General features: G+C 41.9%; 1 protein-coding gene across 5 annotated transcripts in view; it reads right to left on the bottom strand.

Moving 5' to 3' along the window:
- Positions 1-27,128, bottom strand: part of iqsec1a (IQ motif and Sec7 domain ArfGEF 1a) — a 100,889-nt gene that overhangs the window by 53,566 nt on the left and 20,195 nt on the right. For 4 of the 5 annotated variants that reach the window (XM_074643850.1, XM_074643844.1, XM_074643843.1 and 1 more), the window contains one exon: positions 18,786-18,893. In XM_074643850.1, coding sequence (XP_074499951.1) covers positions 18,786-18,893 — 108 coding nt within the window. Of the gene's footprint in view, positions 1-2,693; positions 2,953-18,785; positions 18,894-27,128 lie in introns of those variants that run through there. The other variant, XM_074643845.1, reaches the window with a different exon arrangement.

The following is a 27,128-nucleotide window of genomic DNA, read 5'->3' on the forward strand; positions in this document are numbered from 1 at the left end:
CCATGTGCTGGCAATGCGATACACTGTGTTGCAGTTGTTGTTGTTGTCTCATGCAATAGCAGCATGCACCCTACAGTTACAGTCTCCGGTGGAGGCATAATCAGAGCAATGCCGGCAGTTGTCTTAGTCTGCAAACCGAGCACACTGCGCTGTCAAAGGCTCGGGCTCAAAGTGAAGGAATGTGTTGTCAGTGCCTTGCAGCTCCGGTGGTGACGCACTCTTTTTAATCAGCGCTGGCGTCACTTGAGCAGAGGCATTGCATTAAGAATCTCTCAGCCAATAATGGGAAATGGGCATTCCTGCCGCTGTAACGGCTTTATGGCATGAATGCCCTCTGAGAACGCATGACATTATCTCAATGAAGGGCAAAGCCCATTGATGTTTATTAGCCACCTTGTCCGTGCAATGTTATATATTCAGAGTACAGCGAGGTGAATATGAATCCCAGAAAAGAATCCACGCTCAAAGATCAAACCTCCTGGATGGTAATGTCACGGAAAAAAAGACGTGCACATCTCAACTCCAATACATATCTTTCATGATCTGGAATTACAAAAATTTGCATATTAGTAGAAAGCGATTATCCCCTTTTTCGTGCACGAGCCATGTTAACAACTGCTGAACAACGAAGCTAGGGCACCAACACTGGTGCAGAGTATCTACTGGACCGATCCATGTCATAACCACTCGGAGGAAAACCAACTCAAGGGCTGTGGATTTAGCAATACCATTATGGTTTGATTATTATTTCAGAAGACACAGTATGTGCAGTGTCAACATATTGGTATACGGTATCTCTCCCTGCTTAACACATGGCAGCACATTAACAGACCAGGTTTGATTACGTATTGTCGTTTATTTCTTAGTGTGCTTGCATTTTCAGGGCACACACATTTGTTCCACTGTGCTAAACTGAACAAACACGTCTTGTCGTATTTTAGAGTGTTCTGCCCAAGGCGACCTCCGCATCCCTTGAGGCCCTCAGAGTAGTGAAGTGTAGTATCCTTAAAGGCCAAGAAAGCCTTTGGCCAAGTCCAGGTTATCCTTCTCTTGGCCTTCCAGTATTGTACAAACACAGCATTAGTATTCCAGAGGGACTTGGGCTGCCAGCGATGATGAAATGACATTTACAACAGAACACACTCATCCCGCTCCAGCTCCTCATTAAAGGAGGAGGCACTGAGAGCCTCAGTCTGTTTGACAGACAGTCAAGCCAACATATTAGTGTCAATCGGCGGCACATGTCCTCTGTCCCCTTACAACAACAACAACAGCGACTGTTTCACAAAGTCATCGATTTGCACCACACTTGCACTGATTTGCACTGAGCTCTGCCTCTCGGCCTGGTCATGTGACTTCCTGTGTTTAAAGCTCTCGCTGGACTAAAGCTGGAGGAGGAAACAGGGAGAAAAGAAGTCGGACCAATATGTCCAATTGCTTATTATGCAACAACAAAAAACGGAATGAAGCATGTCATAAAATTATAATTACTGGAACACTAAAGGAACTTGAGAATCTGAGGAATGCATTCATGCATTCATGCATTCATGCATTCATGTGTGCTGTACACATGGAAACAAGATAGAGATTCAAGCCGGTGGATGGCAGGAGCAGATTGCCCGTGAAGGACTCCGTGGAGACCCGTGAAGGTCTCATATTCATTAGGATGACTGATCCCCATGTATGGCATTATATCATGACATGACAGGGTAATTCAGTTCGGCGCTATGCACCAGCTGTTAAGTACATGTGTGGAAAATTCATGTACATGGTTACACTTACAGGGTTGTGAAAATGATGCAGACTACAGACACTACAGCGAAGAAAACAAACTCAAATGTGCCTCTGCAGAGATATAAGGTAACAGAGTGCTTATTCAGCTAAATACTGAAGGTGTCGCGTACTAGGCGAGGGGTAGATTCTGTGCAGAAAATTCTTGTGCAGCACCGTACCAAAAATACAACCCTAACATAACGCAAATCTAATTCCGTCCAACCTTTCATCACGGCAGATCTGACACATGATTTACTGAAGCAGAGACGGGAGCTTTCCACACAGACTGCAGGACTCATCACCATCCCAAAAATAACAGCTCAGACTCAGCCGCATTTTACACACACACACACACACACTAGCAACGCCACACATACGCATTGTACCAATCACACAAGAGAACACACTCACACCCACAACTATACGGCAGAAGCTGCGAGGAACTCATGTGCCCAGTGAGAGCTGTCACAGCATCATCCAGAAATGAGTAATTTTTCTCAGCCGCCAGAGGCTCTAAAACCATCACTCACATGACTCTGTTGTGATTTCAGTCACAATGGTGGGCAAATACAAAACAACACTCATCACTTTGTATGAAGACACATGGCGGTAATTCATCAAGGTGACATTTATCACAGAAAACAAGCGTCTGTTCCACCTCGCCGCCCCTCCTCTGGCGAGAGATGTTGTTTACTAAGAGCACAGGAGGGGAACATGAGAGGACGGAGCAAGGTCTGGATGCCATAGGTGACTCAGCATAGACACTGGAGAGGAAGACGCCGTGCTTTCCTCCACCACCACCACCACCCACTCCACTGCTGTCTCCATGAATGGGAGCTACAACCAGTGCCGCCCCAGCAAGGCGAGCCCTCCTGTGCCGTCCTACCCCGACAGCATTCATACAGAAACACGCTACTCACATGTCGTAGAGGCGGTAACCCATGGCAGAGCCCGGTCTGCTCGGGTGGGACCCCGGGTCTCGCGTTCGCCTGGGGTCCGTGCTGCTCACCACGGCGCGCCACACGCTTGGTTTGTCCATCCTGTGTGCTGGTCAATGGGACTGCGTGACTGAGACGGCGTGCGCACACAGGGCTCACTCACTCTCCCTCTCCCTCCCAGTCACAAACACAGGCAGCCAAGGAGCAGTGTGTGTGATGTAACGAGGAGCGTCCAAGAGGCTGGCGGCTGGTGGGGGGGGGTGGATGGTGATGGAGGAGGAGGAGGAGAAGGTGGGGCGGGGGGAGGGGGTCGTAGAGCCAAGAAGCTAGAGGAGCTGCACTGATGAGAAGCCTCTGTTTTAAAGCATGGTGGTTGATTCTTTACTGGTGCCGGTGTTTTGGGAGGCTACATAAAAAGCAAGAGGACACAACCTGCAGGAGAGCTACTGCGAGATTACACTGTCTCTCCTAAACACGGAGGAGCATCTGCATACGCCTCTCTTCACCCTCTATCTCTCCTCAGTAGTACAGTCCTCAGCAGGGCCACACGATTGGCTCCTTGGTCTCCATAGAAACAGGAGGATGTGTCAGAGGTAGGGCTCATTATCATGCCTTCTCTCCCCTCCCTCCCATTTTGTTTTCACTCCCTCTCTCTCTCTCTCTCTCTCACATACTCAACCCCCCCCCTCCCTCTCCACCCTTCTCTCTTCTGAAATCAATGCACTTTTCTCTGTAGTGTCTTTCAAAACAGATGAGGCTTTACAGCCCAATGAGGGATGAGGCTTTCCAGTCCAATGAGGGATGGTGCAAACAGGTAAAGATGCTGCATATCTCTGGTTAATTATGTCTGCAGAGGAAAGAAACACTGTAGAACTAAGACAGAGATGAGACAACGGAAGCAAACACATGACATAATCAGAAGGAAAACAAGTCATCTGATAACAAGGAGTTACAGACTGTGTTTCTACAGTTCTGGACTTGCCAGAAGTTAGAAGATATGTGGCTTGCACAGACGTTGCATCATGTACAAGTCATGCCAAAACCAGAAAGGAAGTGTGAAATATGAAGCAGAGATACGGCAACATTACTGAAGATTCAATCTTAATTCAGTGGGAAAATTGAAGTTTGAAGTTTTGTCTTCAAAATAAAAAGAAAGTGTACACAATGTACTGTACTGTACTGTACTGCACTGTACTGTGCCCCTATTAGGAAATAGATGGTACCGTTGTTGACACCTTCACCAGGTAACAGCATGCAAAGCAGGATGGTAGGTAGGCAGGAGAGTGTCTATGGAGACAAGCTCTCATCAGGACTTTATAAAGCCACACACACACACACACACACACACACACACACACACACACACACACACACACACACACACACACATACACACGCAGTGGGCTAGAGACAGAAACCCTGGGCTGATGGCTTACAGTCTCCAGGGGAGGATGCGTTTCACTCCGGGCAGACTCGATGGCACACAGCAGCGCTGTTCGATGTATCGAGTGTAAACGCCAAGGTGACTAGCGCTGTCAGACCTTTGTCTTTTTCTTAATGAACTTGTGTAGTGGCTAATTGTATATGTACGTCATCTCACTGCAATTACACTGGCTGTGTGGTTTGTAATTATCAAGCACAAGTGCTGATCTCTCCAGCTCCGACATGTACTTGTCACAGTGTGTGTAAGGCTTGTTCTTGTGTGTGCGTGACCGTACGTGTGCCTGTTTGCGCGTACCTGTGAGTGCAGACTGGAAACCCTTTATAATAACATTGTACAACTTCTCACATGATATCCACTTTACACACAATATATCATAATCTCATAATATGGAGATTGCCATTTACTCTATTGAGCTCGTTCATGTTCGTAGTCAACCCCAATACCTTTCTTCTAAAGGACAAACTTGAGGTTTTAAGCCCTGAGGTTAACACAATTGACCTTTCTTTTCAACAATTATTTGACGTACGGCAAATTGCAGCCTCTAACTAGCAGACTTAAGACCAGTTACCTCCTCATTCCTTGGCAGCACTTATGTAATGTCACCTATAGAGCACAGAGACAGGTAATCAGTGAGGTGTTCTGGGAAAATTCAAGCACAATTCTACCAAAGCTTGGCATGTAATTTAACCTACAGGCTGACAGTTGACCAATTTGTGTGCTCTGTTCACCGTGTGTGTGCGTGTGTGTGTGTGTTTGTGTGTGCACGCACGCATGGCAAAAGGTTGTAGGGGGAGGGGCTCTAACATGGCCAACGGTGAGCTCCATTCTGTGTATCTGCAAACCCCGAGGAGAGTGTTAGTAGTCCAGACACACACACACACACAAACACAGAGGAGCAGAGAGCTGAGCAAGATGCTCTTTCAAATTGACAGATAACCTTAAATTCACTGTTTCAGCAATACACTTCTCAACACAACAGTGCAGACTTTAAAGCCTCTGAACACCCACACAGGTGTTTTCAGCTCTTCTGTCTGATTAGACCTTGCCTCAGGTTGAAGGTTGGCGGAGCTACAATGAGAATTTTATTCGGTCACAAATCCCCATCTACCAATAGGAATGATGAAAGGTAAACATTTGTCCCGTCCTAGCAGGTGCAACAAAGCTAAGAGAAGACTCAGGAAGATGTCAATCAATTACAGTCAAATTAACTCAAATTCGCTGCCTCCAGACACAAAATTATAACTGCTAAAATGAATGTCTCAAAATGCCGTTTTAATTTTTTGGCCTTGAGTGTCCTTGCTAACATCACGACATGTTGCTATGTGGCCCTTAAGATGTAAAAATATTGCATACGTTGGCCTTCTTGCGCCAACCTCCCTGCTCTCCTCTGTCACCATATGGCCCCTTTTAATCCAGCTGGCCTTGGTGTACGATGCGGACTGGTGGACTATAGCTGTGCAGAACTGTGTGCCGAGGGCTTCCCAGCCTCACACAAAGCACAGATACAGGTGTACATTGTGATGCACACACAAAGAATACACATGAGCATGCGCCGTAGATGGCTTTTAGTGTTACAGGAAATGCATGCTGAGTTCCAACCTAATTGCCTCGTGTCTGTCCTCTTGAAGAAGGAGCCAACTGGAAGACTTAATACAGTGTGCTCACATTCACTAAATGCAAGGAAACCAGTCTGATAGCATAGTGGAGAAAGCACAGTCAGAGTGCCAGCAGTCACTGGAGGAGGAGGAAGAGGAGGAGGAGTGATCATTTTGTTTTTTAAACAGCTGAGAAACAACACCAAGGACACAGCTGGAGCTGGAGATTCACTCACATTCTTGCACTAGAGCTGAAGCTATTATTCGATCAATAACAGATTAGTCAGCAATGATTAATCGTTTAAGTATTTTTCTCAGCAAAAAGAGAAAAAAAATCCTTGGTTCCAGTTTCTTAAATGTGAATATTCACTGTTTTCTATTACAGTAAATTGATTATCTTTGGGTTTTGGATCATTGGTATCACAATAAAGGCATTTGAGGATTGGCATTCTTGCACTCACACTTTTTCTGCTGTGATGTCTTACAGACTGGACAGCTAATCGGTTCATAGAATAATAAATCGGTAAATTGATTAATGATGAAAATAATAATTAGATGCAGCACTATCTTACACTAAACATTGTTGTATAAATTTGCTGTATAAATTTGTCATTGTAAAAATGAGAAGAGACAAAATAAACCAAGAGTTGCTCAGCCGGAATTGAAAATCACAGGATTTCCTGACATTGCTTTTTTCTAGCTGAATTGGCTGTCAGTCTCTGCTGAGTTGCCTTCGCTGATATAAAGACAAATAACCGAGATATACAACGGCTGGAGGTCACAAAACGCTCTGTTCTGTACACTTGAACTTCTCAAAACTGATGCAGCACTCTGTTCCCATCAAAGTGCATTCTGGTTTCTCCTCTTTTTAGGGTGACTAGCTCCTTTGGATCTTATAAATCTTTAACAAGACGAACTGTATGTTCACTGTGCAGCGGTTTGTATGTGTCTGCACAATATGTAGGAACAACAGTAACGGTAGGAAGCATTATTTTGTCCTCAGCTGAGCCGCCCTGCTTCAAACACATCAGAGGTAGAGAAAGAGACCGACAAAGAGTGAGTCAAGAGGGAGAAAGCAGACGTTCACAGCAGCAGTAAGAGCTGCACACCACAAGATGGCAGTGCATCACCTCCTCTGCATGAACAACGACCGCCTGATGTGATCAATGCCATTATTACATTACTAATGTTGGGAAAACATTTCCTTCAGCTTCATTGTTAGGCCACATGACAGACACAGTGAGGAAAAGCACATGTTGAATGCTTCATTTCGCAGCATTAATCAAACATATGTGGATCCAACAAAGTCTTTTTAAGTAAGACGGAAGATGACAGTGCACTAAATCCCAGGAATTAATGTGAGTATGTTCACTGTTTACGTGCTTTATCACAACAAGTTATATGAAAAACATCACAGCCCATGTAACCTACAGTACAGTTATTTCAGCATTATGTTCAGTTTTGCGTAACTAAAAATTTCCGTTCCACGAAAAACATTTTTCCTAACCACCAATTAGTTTCATCAGCTGGAAAAACTGAACTCCCCAGAGACAGTGACCTCTACCACCCTACGCTGAAGATGAGAAGCTTAGTTTTCCCCTGCAGTTTTTTCCATGTCACAACGCAGCTCAGCCTCTCTGTGGCTCTCTGGCAGAGGGCACAGCGCTGTGCAAAGGCTCCTTCTGTCACTGACTTGGCCTTGAGCCTGAGAACATCAGAGGCAGAAGACAGACGAGCTTTTCATAGCAGGCCAAACAAAGAGCTGTCTCTCTGTTCCTAACTGTGAAGTACAGACAAGAGTCGTTTCTTGACCCCTCAGGCTTCTGCTGAGGCTCTTCGCTGCCACCGTCAGTAATACTGATGCGGAGCTGTAGCAGCTCTAGCACTCCGCACACACACACACCTGATATTTCCAGTGGTGGAACAAGTACTCAGATCTTTTAGTTAAAGCCTCTGAACACCCACACAGGTGTTTTCAGTTAATCTGCTGATTAGACCTCTTCTCAGGACTGTGTGGACGTGTATAAACTAATTGAGTGACAATCTCATTGAGTCTCCTGTTAGCTCCGTTGCACCTGTGAGGGCGGGACAAATTACACCTTTCTCATTCTTAGATGAAGATTTGTGACTAATAGATTCCGACCAAAGCATCAGCCTACCTTCAATCTGAGCAGAGGTCTAATCAGCCAGAAGAACTGAAAACATCTGTGTGGGTGTTGATCTAAAAATACTCCATTACAAGTAAAAGTAATTTAAATCTTATTTAAGTAAAAATAGAGAAGTATCGTCAGCAAAATATACTTAAAGTAAAGGTACTCATTGTGCAAAATGCCCCATGACTCATGTACAATGTATTGAATAATGGTCTGTCTTGATTGATACAGTACAGAGAAGTAGAAAAATGTGTATTTTCCAATATATTGCGAGTGAATCTTAAGGGAGCAGTGTGTAGATCTGGCGGTATCTAGTGGTGAGGTTGCAGATTGAAACCAACTGAAGCTTCTCCTGTGTGCCAAGTGTGTAGAAGAACTAGGGATGACCGACGTGAAAACGTGAATAACCCTCTCTAGAGCCAGTTGTTGTAAGAGTAGAGTGTGTAGAGTGTGTGTGTGTGTGTGTGTACATGGGAAGTGAGTGGTGAAGCAAAAGAGAGAGAGCGGCGACGACAGGAGTAACGTTATCCGGCCCAGGCGGGAAAAGTTAACAATTTTTGGTTTGTCCGTTCTGGGCTACTGTAGAAACATGGCGGACTCCGTGAAGAGGACCTGCTCCCTATATTGATATGAAGGGCTCATTCTAAGGTAACGAAAACACACTTATAACTTATACACACTTATACACTAAAGAAAAACATAGATCCCCCTAATTGTTACACACTGGTCCTTTAAGTCAAAGGCCAATATAGAAGGGGATTTAGTATTTATTATTATGCCATCAATATGCAATATCACACGTACAAAGGCATAATGAAAAGCTAGTGGAGAGTTCTTTGATCAGGTTGTGCTGTCTTATTTATGCTTTATTATGCACCCATGAAGGCAAAAACATGTATTCTATCAATCTAATCCCTCTATCGTCTGCACTTAAACCCCCCACACGATTCAGCAGTGGCAGCATCTTGTTAATATCTCGTTGGACCTACACAGGCAAATCCCTCTTCTTGAGTAGAAGAGCTGAAAAAGCAGCTGAGCACAAGCGATCACGCGCTCCAGTCTTATTTCCTGGGGAGAAGTGTGCTCGTCTTTGCTCCCTCACCTCATCCTTGATGCGAGCCCTCCCTCTGCTCGATCTGAGCGGCGATACAGAGCTATGGAATTGCAAATGCCTCCCATCAGAGCGGGAGATAGATCTGAAGCGCACGGAGGCCCCCTTTGCTTGATATTACTGTGGCGTGGAGCTGATGAAAAGATAAGCTATGTGAGAGACTCGCACAGTATCACTAATCTCTCACTACATCTAATTTAGCAGGGAAAGTGGAAACGGGTGATAGAGTGAAAGCAAAAGCATCGGTTGAGAAAAAACAACCGACATGTTGTCACTGGGCTGGAGGTGCACCGGTTGCGCTTGTATCACCTAAAGGCTTTCAAAATCACAATGATGTCACACATGACTATCTCTTGAAATGTACCACCTGTGCTCTGTCGCTAGACAGGTGGGTGTCTTTTCATTACTGCTGAGGAGATGCTTTTACTCCAGGCACAGTGCGCTTCTTCAACCTTGACCGAAACACAAACTCCCGCCTTTCTGATTTATAATAAAAATACACATTGTCATAATTAAGCTGCTTTTTCATGCATACAGATTGCCAAGACTATTATTTTTTTCCATCCGCTGAAAAAAAAGTAATTAATATTTCACAAGTGTGGTACGTCTTCAGTCATGACCATATCATGGATAATGTCACGGGCAATTACTGAGAGGGTCTGCGGGCTGATGTGTGATTCAAGGGTTTTAAGGTTAGAGCCGCAAGCAGGATGTGTGTTCGTTACGATGATAATAGTGTGTCAGAGGACATCTTGGTTATTATGGCTTAATACCGAGTCAAGGTAATCTTGTGCTTCCACATTGATTCACAGCTGTCTCCTTTGAAAAAGAACAGAACAAACTGAACAGAGAACTATCTAAGGAAAACAACAACGTCGGGAAACGTCTTCACAAGTCGTCATACAAACAGACCTTGAACACGTGTCACATGATCAGAACTTATCATCACATGCATTTTTTCCCACATAGGTATACATGCAGAAAATGAGTGTCCAGTATATTCTCTTTTACAGCTAATGTGTACTCAAGTTTGTTATTTGATGAACTCTTGTGTGAAAGCTTGCAACAAATAATTATTATCATTAATACAATTAAACTTTTTTTTCTGTTCTGCACATCACAGTTTCCCAGAACTTTTTTTAAATACTCATTTTGTTTCCTAAACACAAATATATTAATTTTTACAAAGACATAAAATAGAGAAAAGCAGTAAATTGTCACACTTGAGAAGATGGAAGCGGAAATATTTGGTGTTTTTGTTAGGGATGCACTGATCCGATGCTGATATCTGATATTGGGCCGATACTGACTCAAATAGCTGGATCGGGACAATCTGGCCGATCTATTCGATTCATTCTATGCTTACGTCTGATTACGAGCACGCCAGTAGACCACATAGCTGAGGGAGCTGACAACAAACATGTCAGCTGTTTGGCGGTATTTCACGCTTGCTTGCTTTCTTGTAATAATAAAATAACAATTCACCAAATTTATATCTGTGTATTTATTTGTTATATTTTGTTTTACACAGTTAGGCAAGTCATGTTTAAGTCAAGGCTGATGTTGCCTTACACATAAAAGAATGATCCCAGTCACTTCCACTCAGTGTGGCAAACAGCTTATTAATTAAACACTAGTATCGGATCAGTACTCGGTATCGGCCGATACCCAAAGCCCAGGTATCGCTATCGGGACTGAAAAAGTTGGATCGGTGCATCCCTTGTTTTTGCTTCATAGATTACTGTAACGATGGATTGATTATCACAATTTCTGGCAATTAATTGTCATTTAACTAACTGATTAATCCATGAATCGTTTCAGCACTACATTTTTCAATTATAGCCACTCTGAATAAAACATTTTCAGCTATTGTGACGATACAAATTTCACTAAATTTAAGTAAAGTTTACTGGAAAAAGAATGAATTGTTGAATGAATGTTTTAATATCTGTAAAGAAACATTTTGCAGTTGTTGAAAGTTGTGGACTTAATATCTAGATTATCAACAACGTTTTGGTGCAGCATAAATTTAAATCTATCTACAGTCTTTAAACAACACGGGGACTCAAACAGTCACACGTGCAAATACACACATTCATGCATTCATCCCTCGGGCCAAACGGATCAGCAGCAGAGCTGACTGAAGTGAAAGGCACATGGCACACAGAGCCCTCACATCCTCCTCCGTTACTTTAGAGTCAAAGCAACTTATCATAAGCCACATGGCTCCGCGTGCACTCCAGAATCAGAACTGTGTGTTTCCAGTGATCCGGCTTCACAGCGCAGCACGGCGCCTGTAATTAACTCTTAAGAGAATGTGATGACGAAACAGAAGCTGCGAACTTCAAAAGACGAACCGAGAGCGTTTCCCGAGAGTTCAAACACATTATGGAAGTGGGCTCTCTGTTTCATAGGCCTATTAAATCATTGTGCAGTTGTGATTTCCCATCTGGTGAAATCAAAAACTTTACAATACTAACAGCAGTAAATAAAAAAGGGCCAATAAAGAAAGAATTCGTACAACTGGCTGAACTTTATGGGAGGCGGAAGGCACTTTCATTGCGGCTTATTATAAAACAGACACTAACTCTTTGCGCACGACAACTGTTCCTTCATTTCCCAAGGACTGTTTGCTGCCACACATACAATAAATGTTTACTGTGTCGTGAAGCCCTTTTTCCAAATGACCTCGGATATTGTCAAGGCCTTACAGAGCGAGAGGGAATGCACACAATCGCACATACGATGCAGGGTTCATGAACCTACATACTGTATGGTAATGCTTCTCCATTTCTACTGCACGTGTGTCGCTTGTCCACCATATTCACCCCTGCGGCTAGATCACAGCCTCGTGATCTGCCTTCCTGTCACCAACCGTGAGCAAACAACACACAAGGAAACAGGCTGGGGGTCTGTGATCCCATGAAGGCAGCTCCCAGGAATCAATAGGCCTCTGCAGAGGTGTTATTAGAGGCCCTGGAGATAATCACAGGTTGGGCTCTGAAATAGTCATTCCCCACCATAATGAATATCATAAAGCATCTGAATTATTTATACATGAAATGGAGCTCCTGGTTCAGATCAGTGCTAATGTTCAGACGCCAAATCAGAACCCAGACCAGCAGAAGCAGTGCATTAGCAGCTTTACGACTATTTGGTAATACCATGGGAGCTTTAAGAGCGGGATGTAAACGCTTGCAGGAAGATTTACACCTCACCAAGGCTGCCTAGCCTTTTGTTTACCTCTGTAAACCCCCCCTGTCTGTATCCACTCATCAGGTATGTTTCCTTAAATGAGGAACGAGGTACTGTAGGCACAGACAGACAGAGTCAGAGAGGGTGAACGTATACAAAGAAGCAGATGTTTTTTGATTGAGTGGAAGAAAAAAACAGAATATTTTGGAGAGGAAAAAAGAGAGGAAAAATAAATAGGGGAGAATCTTGGGTATTTAAAAGCCTTCATTCAGCCTTGAGCTGGGCTTGATGGGTGCAGAGAGGTCTTAGCTCAATGGACAGGACTGAACTAGAAGGCAGCTGCAGGCAGTGAATACAGCAGCTATACAGACTGTACAGGCAATCAGTTAAAACATGCTTCTTCTTCTTCTTCATGGTATTGAGAAACTGCCACAGAAGAAGCCGTTTTCCCCCTCTATTGATGGGTCATCTACATTCCTACGTCAGATCTGCTCATATAATATATAAACATGCTGCTTTTGTGCCATTTCCTTTCAAGTTGCAGCCACATGCCTTCAGATAAATTCAGATTCTTCTCCCCCTCAGTAAACCGTACAGAGCAATTATCCTGTCTCACAATAAGCTGAAATCCTGCATCCCTATTGGTCCGGCGGACTGCTCCACTTCTCAACCTCACATAAACACACTTCCTGCTTTCACCTCGCACGGCTGCCGAGCACTCGACACACAACAATCATGGGGAAACAATACAGGGGGGAGAGAGTACATTACAGTGGCCACAATGGGCAATATTTTTCATAATGGTTTTCCTTTCATAATGGACCCCTACGGAGCAGTATGGGAGAACATATAGATCATTACAGAAGAGGACATGGGGAAATATTGGTGACTGAAAGGGTGGAATACAACAGGAACTTCAGAGAGTGTATAACCGGTTGTAATGTTGACATTATGTTCAGTATGTGGGACATACAGCCCCAAAAGAAGAGGGTTGCTCTAAAGCTCACAGCAAACCCATCCGGAGCCTCTGCGACCTGAAATCAGGATTACGATCCTGCCCATCTTTGTAGGTTTTACGTTTTTATTTTGTAGTAATGTTTTAGAGCTGAAACAACTAATGTTTTTTATAGCCCCATATAGTGATACTTTCGTGTTTAATGGCTAATACTTATATTGATATTTAGATCGGTGTTAAAGGTTGCCTTCCTGCCTTTTCTCAAAGCCCTGTTCCCCAAAATTTATTTTCTGTCTGCTTAATAAATTAATTTCAGTCAAATGTTTTGGTTTATTTGATAGATTAGTGTATAAATGACACAAGCTTGTTTAGTTTGTTTGTGTTATGGGTTCATAGGATTTCTTGTTGTTCTACCTGGGATGTTGCGGTAGGTCAGCAGCTCAATCAAGATCAAGGAAAGTGAAAACAGGTTTGCCTCATTATGTCCTCCTAGCAGGTATGGACTGGACACTTAATATTTAAGATAGGTAAGATAGTTCTGCAGTAAATGACTGTGTGAATTTGGATGCTTGCTCGGTTTAGCTCACCCTACGTACCTGGGCAGGTGGAAGGTTGTAGTTAGATGAGGCCGAGAAGGTAGATAAAGGTAAAATCCCATTCAATGGAGTAAAGGGAGGGGAAAACGAGTTGGCAGCTCGCTGTGAGGCTGCATTTTTCAGTTCTTCTTCAGTTTGAATGTAGTTTTATTGAATTTCCCCAGTGTCATTTTTTGCCCTTTATTTCAGTAAACTCTTTGTTAATAAATGCCACTGTTTTGCACTACTCCTGTTTATTGACCTGGTTCTTCAACATTCCTTTTTAAAGTTGCCGAACCACCTCATCTGCCTTTTATATGGGGTGGCACCACAAATATCGGCCAATAATAGTTTTTAACATAAAGTACAATCTTGATATTGATCCCTTAGATTGTGACCAACATGCATACTGAGCTAACCTGACCTGCCAGATGGTTTGTTACACAGAGCCATCTGTGAAGCCATCATTGGAAACAGCTTAGAAAAGTGCAAGCACTTTCAAAAAAACACTTGGCAGGTGATTGGACGAACCATCTATCAATCAAACTCTTGCCGAAGCCAGTCGGGAGAAGAGCGAAAACATTGCCTTCAGTGCCGTTCTTTGCTCTTCTTTCAATGAAGAAATACTCTCCAGTTCTGATATAACTGATGCTATTGCAGCATCTACACTAACCTCTTCAGGAGCCGCCATTGTCGTTTTGTTCCATGTCGTGTCACACACACATAAGCCATGCCCATAGCTGCCAGTAGCTCCTCACTGGACACTGATTGTTCCGTGCACTGGCTTACCGGATACAAACGCGTGATGTGATCCCGTGATTCTTGAGTGATCTTGTGACATCGCGAGAATCCAGCTGCCGTTCAAGGTAAATACTGAGCGGGATGTTTTGCTTAAAAAACTAGTGCTAGTGCCCTCTAGTGAACAAACTATGTAATGATATTGTTTCTAAATCACCTCAAACCTAATTTGGCATTTCTGCACTGCAAATTCTTGTTACTTATTGGCCGACAAATACACTGATACCAATATAGTTGTAATACGCAATATTGGCTGATATATCAGCCTGGCTGGAGCTAAATCTGTCCTGACGGTTTATATAATGAACTGCAAGGAATTATGGCTTCACTTCGTTGAAAATGTGTTTGAAAGTATGAAAGTAAATGTAAATGTTTTTGTGCAACTATGCTTTCTGTAGTTTGCTGCTTTACTTCTGCTAAATTCAAATTAAGTTTAATAAAGCGTAGCAGATCAAGAAGCCATTTTCACCTCTTTCACTTATATATTGGCAGTTGAGACACTTTTTGCAGTTAATGGAAACTTGGAAGTACCCAATTTATAATTCATCTCTTAAAGTAATTACCCTTCCTTCTTTTTATTAAATCAGTTTTCAATGTTTTAACATTTAGCTCTTTTATGCTGTACATTTCATTATGCCATCATTTCTCCCCCTCTGCTCTCAGCTTTTATTACCAGCCGCTGACTGACTGTGCCAGTGAGCAGTGCAGGCGAGTCACGAATAGAAAGACATTAAGTACCTTGAGGAACATGTCTGTGGGTTATTCTGCTCAGTCAGGTGGTAGGCTGGTAGGTCAGGTAATAGTAGTAGTTTACTTTATTTCACAAATGGGACAGTACCATTTAATACATAAACATGATAAAAAATTTTAAAAAATGCCAGAATTAGCCAAGAGGCTATTTTTCATCTGTAGTACCTCACAGCCAACCACCTCTGTTCAGGTTCAGATATTCTTTTGTGCTGGAGGCATCATCACACATGCTACATTAATTTAACTGGGTCATGTGTGTACACGTGTGAAATCTTGGAGTCAAATTAACAAACATTTTGCTGTCCAAGTTCCTTTTTCAATTTCGTTCCCATTTTTTTCCATTATCATCTGGACCAGGGCTAAAATCTACAAATTGAGATATAATTGAGATATTTATTAAAGAAAATGTGCAATTTGGTCAATTAAATGGAACAAGCTAAAACAATTACTCTGTGGATCAAGAGAAGATTATATATTTAATCAGCAACAATTCTAATAATTCATTAATTTATTTGTTACAGTTGTTTAATCAAGCCAACTGTAATTAAGGGATAATCTACAGCGAGCTGGTCGTTGTTGCGAAATAAACCCCAACAGGTCGATGCAGGACCCAGACGTGACGCTTGAAACAAAACTGGTCCTTCAGATTCCGAGATCAGAGCTGCTTCCATAGCAACGGTTTGTTATAAAGAAATAACAGACCGTAGAACGCCATGATTGATCAATCTGAATCGAGTATTGAACAAAGCCGTGTAAAAATAAAAGTAATATTCTCTGGTTTCAGCTTCTCAAATATGACAATTTGTTGCTAAAAATGTAATATCTTTGGGTTTTGGACAGGTAGCTCCCACAACTTGTGATGGACATTTTTCACTATTTTTTTTTTTTACATTTCATAGATAAAATGTTAAATTGAAAAAAAACCAACATATTAACTGTAAATAATCATGATTTGCAGCCCCTAAATGTAACTTATTCTTCTTTTGCAATCAATGAAAGCTGCTTTAATCAAGTGCGTGGAAATGTTAAAGCCAACGGAACCACATCAAGAAAACTACCACGTGTGTTCACACAAAACAAATCCTGCAATCACAAAAACCTGGTGAGACGAGTTTCCCTTTATGCGCCAAGCATTCGGATGAGCTGGCTATTACTGCACACACTGGCGGTAGTGAAGTGAACACAATCAATTTGAATGGTTTGTGGGCTTATTGTTGTTGTTGTTTACTCTACGCTCCTCTTGCTGATCATCTTAGCAGGCTAAGTGGCAGAATCATCATAACCAGCGGTCCAACGACTACATCATTAGCTAACTACATTGACTCAAATATGCACATTCAGGAATGGGAAATAGGCTATTACATCTGAGCTATTACATTATGCTTGTGTAGCTCTAGAGCTGATAAAACACATACGATTGCTTTGCTGAGAAAAAAGAGGTAGATAGCGTGACAGAACAGGTACAGAGTAATATGAGAGGAGTGTAAACAAGGAAAGTGAGGAAAAACATACAGCATGAAACAACGGTTCAAATGAATCTCTGGGGTATGTTTCTGCTATAACAGCGTAGCAGCCGCTCTGCCTGCTCTGAGTGTGATTGGTCGTCCCCAGAGATCGCCCCGACTCTGGCGTTAAGCATGTTGTGCGAGTCGTTCTCTGTGAACGCTGCTTCAACACTAATGTTGCCCCATAAATTCCCCTTATCTTCTTTAACTCAGTTTCTAAAGTCTGTACTAAATCTTTTAGACAACGACCACATCCAACAGATGTCTGAAAATAACACAACTGGGCAGCAAGTCACCTTTTTTTTGCAACATTATTCTGCTGAATAATGCTACAACTAAGTTTTCTTATAAACTTTTCAAATATGCTCACTCAAAACATCTAAAACAAGTGGAGTGATTCAGCATACTGGAGGGCACGGCACAGCAGCTCACAAATGGCACAATAATTAATATTTCACTACCTCCCCTCATACTAATACCACACAAGCACAGTCAGAAAATACACAAAGATCAATCTCTCGCTGAGAGCCTCACACACCCCCGACGCTTCAATGGAGAATGATTACCCGACAGTTTTTTTCCACATTTCTTTTCAGATACTGGGTGAAAAATTTTGTTTTCTAGTGACTCAGTGATCTACAGCGCACACTACATGACTGCAACATCCTGGATTCAATCTGGCCCCTGACCTTTGTCACTTTTCTGTTTTCCTGTCTCGCTAAAAGGAAAAAACTGCATAAAAACAAGCCAAACATAACAGAGCAAGGACATTATGATAAATGTTGCTTTCAGTTTGATTTATGCGGAAACTTTTAGTCCATCCTGTCATTGAATATTTCTTGTGAGTGTGAGTATGTGTGTGTGATTCTGACCCTTGACAGACTTGTTGAGAGCATGCTTTCAGTTTTTCTGCCGCCCACTCACATTCATCAACATCCAAAAGATGAGGAATACATTTTCCCAACAAAATATACACCAATATTCAACAGAAACTATCTTATACCTTAATGATTACCTCTGGGAAACAGTTATAAAGCAACCTGTGTGAGCCTATACAGAAGCAAACAAGGCTGCTGAGCTGGAGAGGAAAACACTCAACCTTCGATCACAGCCAACATCTTGTTTACAGTTGTTATGATCTATTTAACCTATTAACTTTCACCTGTGCTTGACAATTTGCTTACAGAGCAACAATCACACGGGGACCATCAGAGAGAACACAAATGAGTGAGGTATTAATCAGCGAGAAACAGCGAATTCCTCATTTCTGCAGCGTTACCAAAGTCTCAAAATAACCCACAGATGTTCCTACTCATCAGAAACGTCTGAACGCTGCTCTTTGAAAATAAAAAACACATTCCCACTATGCATTGGGATTTATTTTTGGGCTGCACATGAGCCAGAAAAGTGGGCTATGGATTAGGCGCACATTGCTGTTTGATGATGAAGCACACAGCACTAGGGGGCGTCTTTGAAACTCTCTCCAGCCTTTTGAAGCCCCCTAAGTCTGTCCCACCGACGCGGCTGTCTGCGCTCATCTCTCCTTGTTTTTAGAGAGGCTCTCTCAAGCTCTGAGCTCAGCACAGGCTAATGGGCGAGCAGCGATGAAGGCTCATATACGCAGGGATCATTTCATTAAGGCTAAGCCTAATGATCTCTTCCAACAATGCATTTGGCCACTGAAGTTCATTGTGCACATCAGGAAAAACAACACTGCAGCACTGAAACTGCTGTGTCATAAAAAAAGCTGATGCTTGGAGAGCAGCTGCAACAGACTCAAACATTAGGACACAGCAAAGTTTTCAAGCTGTCCAGACCCATATATCTGCCACTGAAAGGCTAATTACCAAGGCAGCGATGTGAACCGCAATGACTTTTAGACATTAACAAGGCGAGAGCGAGACAAGAAGCTTTGCCATGGTTCTGGAAATGCTGTAGTACTCATGGTAAAAACATGGAGCACATAGTGATAAAAAATAACATCTTACTGTACCCAAAGGAAGCCGACTTCCATTTACGGCAGGGGACGACTCTTCTGCAGCCGGCAGACACCAACCTCCCAGGATTCTCTGTGACTTCGACAGGAAGGGAGGCATGTCTCCTACAGAGGGACAAACACAACACGTCTCAGACTGTTGACATAGAAGAAACCTGTAAATGTTACATGACAAGCTCTGCATTAAAATTATCCATTTTCCCCTCAGAGGTTTCCTACTGGGGGTTTTTGACTTTCATGTCTTTACCTCTGTGTACTTCATTTTTCACAGATTATTTTAGAACAGTACTGCATCATTTTTCTGTCATGCAGCAAACCTTGTAATATGGATTTCTGTTCTCTTGTCAGTGCAGTCTTTACAGGAAAAAAGGCATCAAAGGGTCCGAAAAGTGACTGGCTTCAAACCACTAACCACAAAGTATTACCAGAGTACACATCACAACACACAATATTACTAATGCCACATGTGAAGCAAAGCTGAGCTTGTGAAGTATTAAAATAATTCACTTAAAAGACCAGATCAGTGTTTGCATGCCCTCAACATGTGATAGCAGCGCACAAGGCACCCTTTGGTGTCTGTATGAGACCCACCTGGCTTTCAAGTAACTACAATATAAACCCATCCATGTCAATATTAAATGCTCAGAGATAGTGGTCGGGGTGTGTGGTGACATAGTTTATAAAGCAAAAAAAACACACATAGGACAGGTGGATTGGTCTAACAAACACAGGGCTTTCATCCAGGAGGCTACTGTTTGTGTCCCGTGTGAAACCAACAACATGTTGTTTGTCTTTGTGTTCACAACGTTAAGTTTCACTTTCAATTTACAAAAGTAGTAATTTATTCATTTATTTTTTAAGCCAAACCATGATGTTTGTTGCTAAACCTAACAAAGTGGTTTTGTTCCCTAAACCTAAGCAAGTGTTTTTGTTTGAATTCAAAACGTTAACCGCATGTTTACTGCAACTGTATTTGAGCGTCATAGTTTGACACGCTGGGCTACCCAGTGCGTTAGAGAGTGACGCCAAGGGGTGTTGGCAAAGCGTCAGTATGTGACAAGTTGGGATGAGAATGTGTTGTTCCTTGCTTGAGATGCATACTGGTAACTTATTACAGTGAATAACAGGCTTAGTACATTATTGATCCATCATTGTTGCATGGCCTACAGATGATGCATTTATGTGACATCATAAAGATCAGAAAAAAAACAACATCACTACTTGGAAATTTCAAGTTTCATTGCCTTTTTAAAATATGAATTCAAAATTCCTTCTCTAATAAGCTTAGGTTTGTGTGACCTTTTTCACGTCCTTGTACAAAAGTATCCTAATTTGTACTTTATTGGAGTTATCTAAGTATATGTCCATGTGCACTTATGATTAATGTACTTAAAGCCTAATTAGTACAACTTACATATTGTATACTTGATATATTGTTTACTACACATGTGTACTTGACAGTGCTATGAATGCTGTTGTAATTCATGTGTATTTAAGTACACTTTTTTCATATTAATGGCAGACATTTTTACCATGTACTTGTATTATTACCTTTACCTTATTATACCTGTATTAATATACACTTAATATAGTACCATACACTTAAAATTTGTCATGTTTTGTTCCCAAAAATACCTGTTTATCTATTTTTGTCTCTGACCAAAGATAGAAATGGAAAGAAACAGACCAGTTGTAAAATTAGCTCAAGAAATGTGAACACGTCACAATTTAGGGAGAAAAGAAAGACAACCTGGTTGATCAAAGAAGAGAAAATGTCACACGGGGTACTGTAGGTTCTTTGTAGTGTCTGTGCGGATTCATAGTTTGTGCTCGGTGTACTGCAGTTAAAGCGGTTTTGTCCTCTACTGATCATTGCTCAGACAGTTCTCATCTCCTTCCACTGGATACCATTTTCCACAGAGGCCTTTCTCTCTCATCTACTGTTTGTTAAGTTTTTCACTGAGCTGGGCGGCTTGTCTCAGACAGGCCGGGAACGGTTCTCAGCCATTCAATATGCAGTCAAAAAACAACAGCCTAGCCATCTGTCAAAGGGGATGAGGTCAAAAACACAAAGCCATCAAGTCCGTAATGATTGCCATAGCTGATTTGATTCAGGCAAACTACATGTACATGCTGTATGTTGAAGGAATAATTGCTAATTGTGCAGTCAAATAAAACCATATTCCAAATAACATAGTCATGTATTCTGTAAAAGCATTAGTAGCCAAAAATATAAGCATCCTTCATTCAAACACAGATTGTACTCAGGCTCTGTATGAAAAGTCCTGAGTATTATCAATGGCTAATTGTGTCATGGCTCCTGCCATTTACTGCTGTTTCGGCATATTGAATTATTAATTTAAGAAATGCTAATGCCTCTGCTCTGGCGGAGTTGGGAACTGTGAACCTTGAGTTAGTCTGAATTTTCTTCCTGTCTCCCATGAGTTACTGTGATGGTGTTTCAGACCTGTCAGTGCAATGACTGATGCACAAACACCCACAATTCATGAAAAAAGAAATGTCAGCTCTTTTCCACCGCGGGAGAGATGTTCGAAGACTCAAAAGCCATGTTCATCTTTGTCTTTGCTTTCTTTCATGTGGAGGAAAGTGTTTTCAGAACAATGCAGAGGGACTCGCGCAAGGACAAAGACGAGCAGGCTCGGTGTCCTACCCATCAAAGTTGAGCATCGCTCTCCATGGCAACAAGAGATGGCGGTGGAGACGAGAGAAGACGATAGGTTCGTGCGGTCCCTGCGGAGAGCGCCGGCTGACGGTGAGAGACGGTGAGAGACCGGCCCTGAAACACAGCACGGTCACCTCTCCTCCCTGCAGACAAATAGCAGCTCAACTGCCCTGACACGTACTGTCAGAGCATCGGAGGACCGGCCGGCTCTTTTTTAGGTTACGTTTCTGTATGAATTAAGCACAGCTCAGTCCACACATTGTGCTGTTTTAGAGAAGTGCCCCGCCTGCAGATAGAAAACTGCAGCTCCATCGCTATTTAAGCGAATCCCTCATCTGTTAGAAGCAAAAGAAGTTGCAAGAGTGCAGTCTCATTGCTCCCATTTATGTTAATTCCTTTGGCATTTCGTTCTGCTTTGTAAATGATTCCCCACATGCAACAACAAGAAGGCCTGAATTAATGTGTAAATTGATTGGAAACACGTTGTTTACTGGTGTTGTTTGGAGACACACTCTGAGAGAGGTTTTGACCTCTACAACAACAGCCCAGCAAAGCTTTATTCTCTTCATTGTCATCTCTACAATAATGGGAGGCATGGCGGGGGCTTTATAATCCCTGCCTCTCTGTTTTCCCAACTCTCTGTGGAGAATTACAGGGAAATAAAAGCTGCAGACCCCGCCGAGGCTTTCCTCCAGAATACCTCCAGTCACTCATTATATACTGCAGCTCTCTGGCAAGCTACTGTGGCCTTCGTATGCGTTCGGACAAAACATGTTCAAACATCATTCCAAGCAATAACGTTTCAAATTTCAATCTCAGTTCTCAGGCACTCACAATTAAACGCCTGCCATCCATCACAGGGCACAAGTAAACAGGTATAAATAACAAGAGCACAAATGGACTTTCAAAAAAAAAGTGCTCACCAGTAGACAAGAGCACTTTCATCCTGCACTCTCATCGCAATTGTTGTGATGAAGTGTCGGACTACTCCTGGCTACACTAGGCTTTTGTCATGCGCTATAGTCTGCGTTTATGAATGGGCGCAGCACAAAAGTGCACCAGGGAGTGGGTGAACATCTTATCTTTAGACATTTACTGGAGAACAATCCAATAACGGCAGGTCACTGAGGCTGTTGAGCGCCCGCCTGCCTCTCTCACCAAGGTCCTAATCACATCTGAATGAAGCCATCCATTCTGATTACAGAACAGCAGACCAATTAAACGCCGCCATGTTGTTATTCCTCTCTCATTAGCCTCGGAGTGTGTATGAGAATAATCCCCTCATCACCGACAGGGCCAATCTCTCTCTCACACATACACAGGCTAAAACTTCTATCAAACCAGTGCAATGCAATCCATCGGGAGCAAGGCTTATTTATTTATAGCGCCTGTGCCAAGTTCAGTGGCTTTTCAATTATTAATGATAATGAAACCTACCAAGCCATGTAACACACAAAATTTTAAACAGCCAGGCTCACTTGTGTCATGGTGTGGCATATTAACGGGGTGAGAGATGTAAGTGACTGTAAGTCTGCTGTGTGTTGTCAGCAGAGTGCGGCGCTGGCAGTTGTAGTGATTTTTAAACAGCTTTGAGCTCTGATACAAAAGGAATCTCAGAGCCAAGACAGATCATGTGACTGATATAGAGAAATTCCCAGCAATGGTCACGGTGATTTGAAAAACTGGCTGCTGCTTCACTTTAAACAGATGCTACTGAATAATTGCACTTAGATACTATATCCATCAGGGAAAGCGTTAGAGCCAGCAGCGAACAGAAAGTTTTCACTGAGGCTGAGTGTAGTGGAGCTCTTTCAGTGTGGAAGCAAAGAAACTTCAAGTTTTTAAAATTGCACTTGAAACTATTTTTTTTAAGATTTCCACTTGAAACTAGTGGATTTTTAAAAGAAGGGGATTCAAACCACATATATTAAGTCAACTATCTCAATGATCTGTATTCAGTGGTTAAGTATTAGAGGTACAGTTTGTAGGATTTAGTGGCATCTAAGTGGTTGCAGATTGCAACCAACTGAATACCCCTCCGCTTACCCTTCCCTTTCCAAACGAATCAAAGAACTACGGTGGCCTTCAGTTAACGTAAAAATGCAAAACGTCTCTCTCTGGAGCCAGTGTTTGGTTTGTCCGTTCTGTGCTACTGTAGAAACGTGGCGGAGCAACATGGCGTGACTACGTGAAGAGGATCTGCTCCCTATGTAGATATAAAGGGCTCATTTTAAGCTAACAAAAACACAATTCTTTGTTTCAGGTGATTATACACTAATGAAAACATAGTTATGAATATTGTATTCTATTTCAGCCAATAGATCCCCCAAAATCCTACACACTGGTCCTCTAAGTGGTGATTATATTTCACAACCGCGCATTCAGTTGCTCATAAGATTAAAATCATTAAGACCTTTCTTTGCTTCAATAATTAACTATACAACACAGTGTTGGAGGAGGAGCAAGATCCATTCATGTATGTAGGACAAGCAGCACATATCTGGTTATTAATGTTGTATTTCTTGAATGCCAATGAGCCTGTTTGCTATAACATGTTGTTAATGAACGCAGCTTTGTAGTGGAACCACTCTGCGGATCTGCATTGAGATGTAACAACACTTGCTGTACCACCTGGTGTTGGTAGTGCACGTGAAATTATATGAGGCGTGATTAGCAATGAGAGCTCTTGGTGCATCCCCAGCTTCATCAGCAGAGTCCCAGCACCAGATTGTCATATTAATAATAATCGAAAAATTAATGGGGAGACAAGTTTTTTTATTAAAACGCTGATTTACAAAACAAAATAGCCCTTTATTCTCATCTAAAGGGGAGTTTTTTGTTGCCACTGTCGCATAACAATGCATGCTCATGGGGATCTCTTGTTGGGTTTCTAAATTATAGAGTACGGTTTTGACCTGCTCTATATGAAAAGCGTCTCAAGATAACTTCTGTTCTGATTTGACGCCATATTAAAATAAATTGAATTGAATCTATAAAAGCTGTAGTTACATTTATTTGTGAGATTAATTCTAAAAATCCACCATTTATTTAAGTTTTACCTCTATTTTATTAGATCTCTTTTTTTACATCCTTTTTTTTATGTAATTATTGGACTGATTTATTTGTGTCTTTTATTCAACACTCTTTTTATTGTCCAATTATGTAGAGTGTTTTTGATTAACTGCTGAAATTTGGTCCGTTTATTGATGAATTCATCCACTTGTGAAGTGTTTTATTATTCCCTCGCTTATTGTCCAATTACATGTAATTTAATAAACTGTTTTATCATCACCGTATGTCCTACATAAAACACCTTGTACATCTAGTCCAATTTACATGTCCAGCCTTGCTAACTTGATAGAGATGTCAGCTCAACATTACTGCAGTATCACCAACTGCACCTGACACAGCAGGAGATGAGCTGCTCTTGAAGCTTTTCACTAATTTGCAGGATCAGTGCCATCACTCTATCGCTCAAAGCTGAGCAGAAGTCTGCAATCACTTTAATTCAGAAAATATCACGGCTTTTGCATCCAACCCCGTGTATGCAGCCGCCAAACAAGTCACATGATGCAAAGTGTGCTGGTAGAGCTGTGCACGACGTGAAGATCGAACCTAAGATTAAACAGTTAGCACAATGACAGTTTTGGCAACACCAGCTTCATATTGATGAAGGGAAGATTCTGGGTGCCGTGGCCAAATTCACAACCAAGCAGGATATGCAGAGGGTTGCTGTTGCTGCCATTTGGGAGGTTTCCAACCACATCAAAGCATCAATTTGGTGAGATGGGATTGTTTGCCTCTGAAGCCCTGTCCTTCATTTCCACTGCTATGCTTTTAGATTCTACCATCAGCAGCAGCAGCACAGCGAGATGTGATAACAAAGAGGAGCTTCTTCGGGTATCAATATACTGCATATGCATTATTATTATCTGTTAAGGTACGGAAAACCATTTCACCAGTTAAAGTTCATTACATTTGACTGCATGATATTGCACACTGTACTGGGGTCAGCCACATCATGATGGCCAACAATTTTCAACGGTGAAAAAAAAAAAGTATAAACAAAGACTTTTTTGTTTTGGATCATGTTTTCCAGTTAATATTTGTTGCCAGTTTGAAATGATCGATACCGAGTGCTGCATAGTAAGGCTGGACGCCAGTGATGGCAGTGAAATTGATTGAAACATCACTTCATGATTTATGTGAATGAACACTGACTTTTGTTTATTATTTCAGAAAAAATCCCTATTTTGTCCACAAGCAATTTCACCTGAGCCAAAGTTTTGTAAACACTCTCCAACTATAATTCAAATAACATTTAATAAAGCATAGAGTGTTTGAGTGTCATTAATATTAGGCAACCTCCATAAAACCAGTAAAACAAAAAAAATATGAAACATTGATGAGACATATTTGTATTAAATTTTGATATAACCTATTTTCTTCAGGGATTTTTTTTCTTTCCTTTGGTTCGCTACCGTTGATGGGGATGCTACAGAATGGCAGACAAACTTCACATGCATATATCTCTCACTCTTGCGTCACAAACACATTTGCTGCGCTGGTACAAAGACAAAGACTGGCACACATCTCCAGGCTGTGGCCCACTGGATTCGCTTCAAATTTGTGATAGGACATTTAGAGCAGAATGAAAAGCGGCCTGGGGAGCGCAGACAGCCGAAGCACCTAAGGAGAGAACAGACATGGCCTGGAAAATTTTAACTGAAACACGGGACAGGCTCCGCTACACACTATGCTCGACTTGTCTAGACACTGGTGGGTCCTTAATACACAGCTACAGAGGAAGAGGATCCCACAGCGAGGCGTCCCTAAAGAGAGAAGCTGCAGATAAGGAGTGTGTTTACCGGGGAGAGAAGCCCATCTACTCTCTACATGCAAGCCATATTTCTTAGCTGTGTTCACAGCATGATGGATCCACATTACAGTTTTAAATCAGCCCACATCTTAACTCATCAAAATCACCCCCCTACACTCTTAGAAATAAGGGTTCCAAAAGGGTTCTTCCTGAGGTTCTACCCAGAACCATTTGCTTCTGAAGAACCCTAAATTCTTATATATCTCACCCGTTTAAATTATATTAAAGGTCCCATATTATGCTAATTTTCAGGTTCATACTTGTATTTTGTGTTTCTACTAGAACATGTTTACATGCTGTAATGTTAAAAAAAGCATTTATTTTCCTCATACTGTCAGCCTGAATATGCCTGTATTTACCCTCTGTCTGAAACGCTCCGTTTTAGCGCATTTCGCCGTAATTGCGACAGAATTGCAACAGGATTGCGTTGCTAGGCAACAGTTTGGGTCCATGTTTACTTCCTGTCAGTTGATGACATCCACATCCACTGCAACCAGTAATAAACTGGGACACATTTAGAATGTTTATGTTTAAAACTGCGTAAAGGGTCTAAATATTGTATTTTTGTGACATCACAAATGGACAGAAATCCTGACAGCTTGTTTCAAATGCAGTTTCTGAATACGGGCTGTGTGTATCTCCCTGTGGATTGAGCATTTCAATACTTTCACAGTATTTATATAGGACTGAAGCCTGCTTTATAATAAAAAAACATGAAAATCTCACTTTTTTATAATTTGTCCCCTTTAAGGCTTAAAGTTAAAGTGCTCTGCTGCGT

Source organism: Sebastes fasciatus, chromosome 8 (assembly GCF_043250625.1).
Source record: "Sebastes fasciatus isolate fSebFas1 chromosome 8, fSebFas1.pri, whole genome shotgun sequence".
Taxonomy (NCBI): Eukaryota; Metazoa; Chordata; class Actinopteri; order Perciformes; family Sebastidae; genus Sebastes; species Sebastes fasciatus.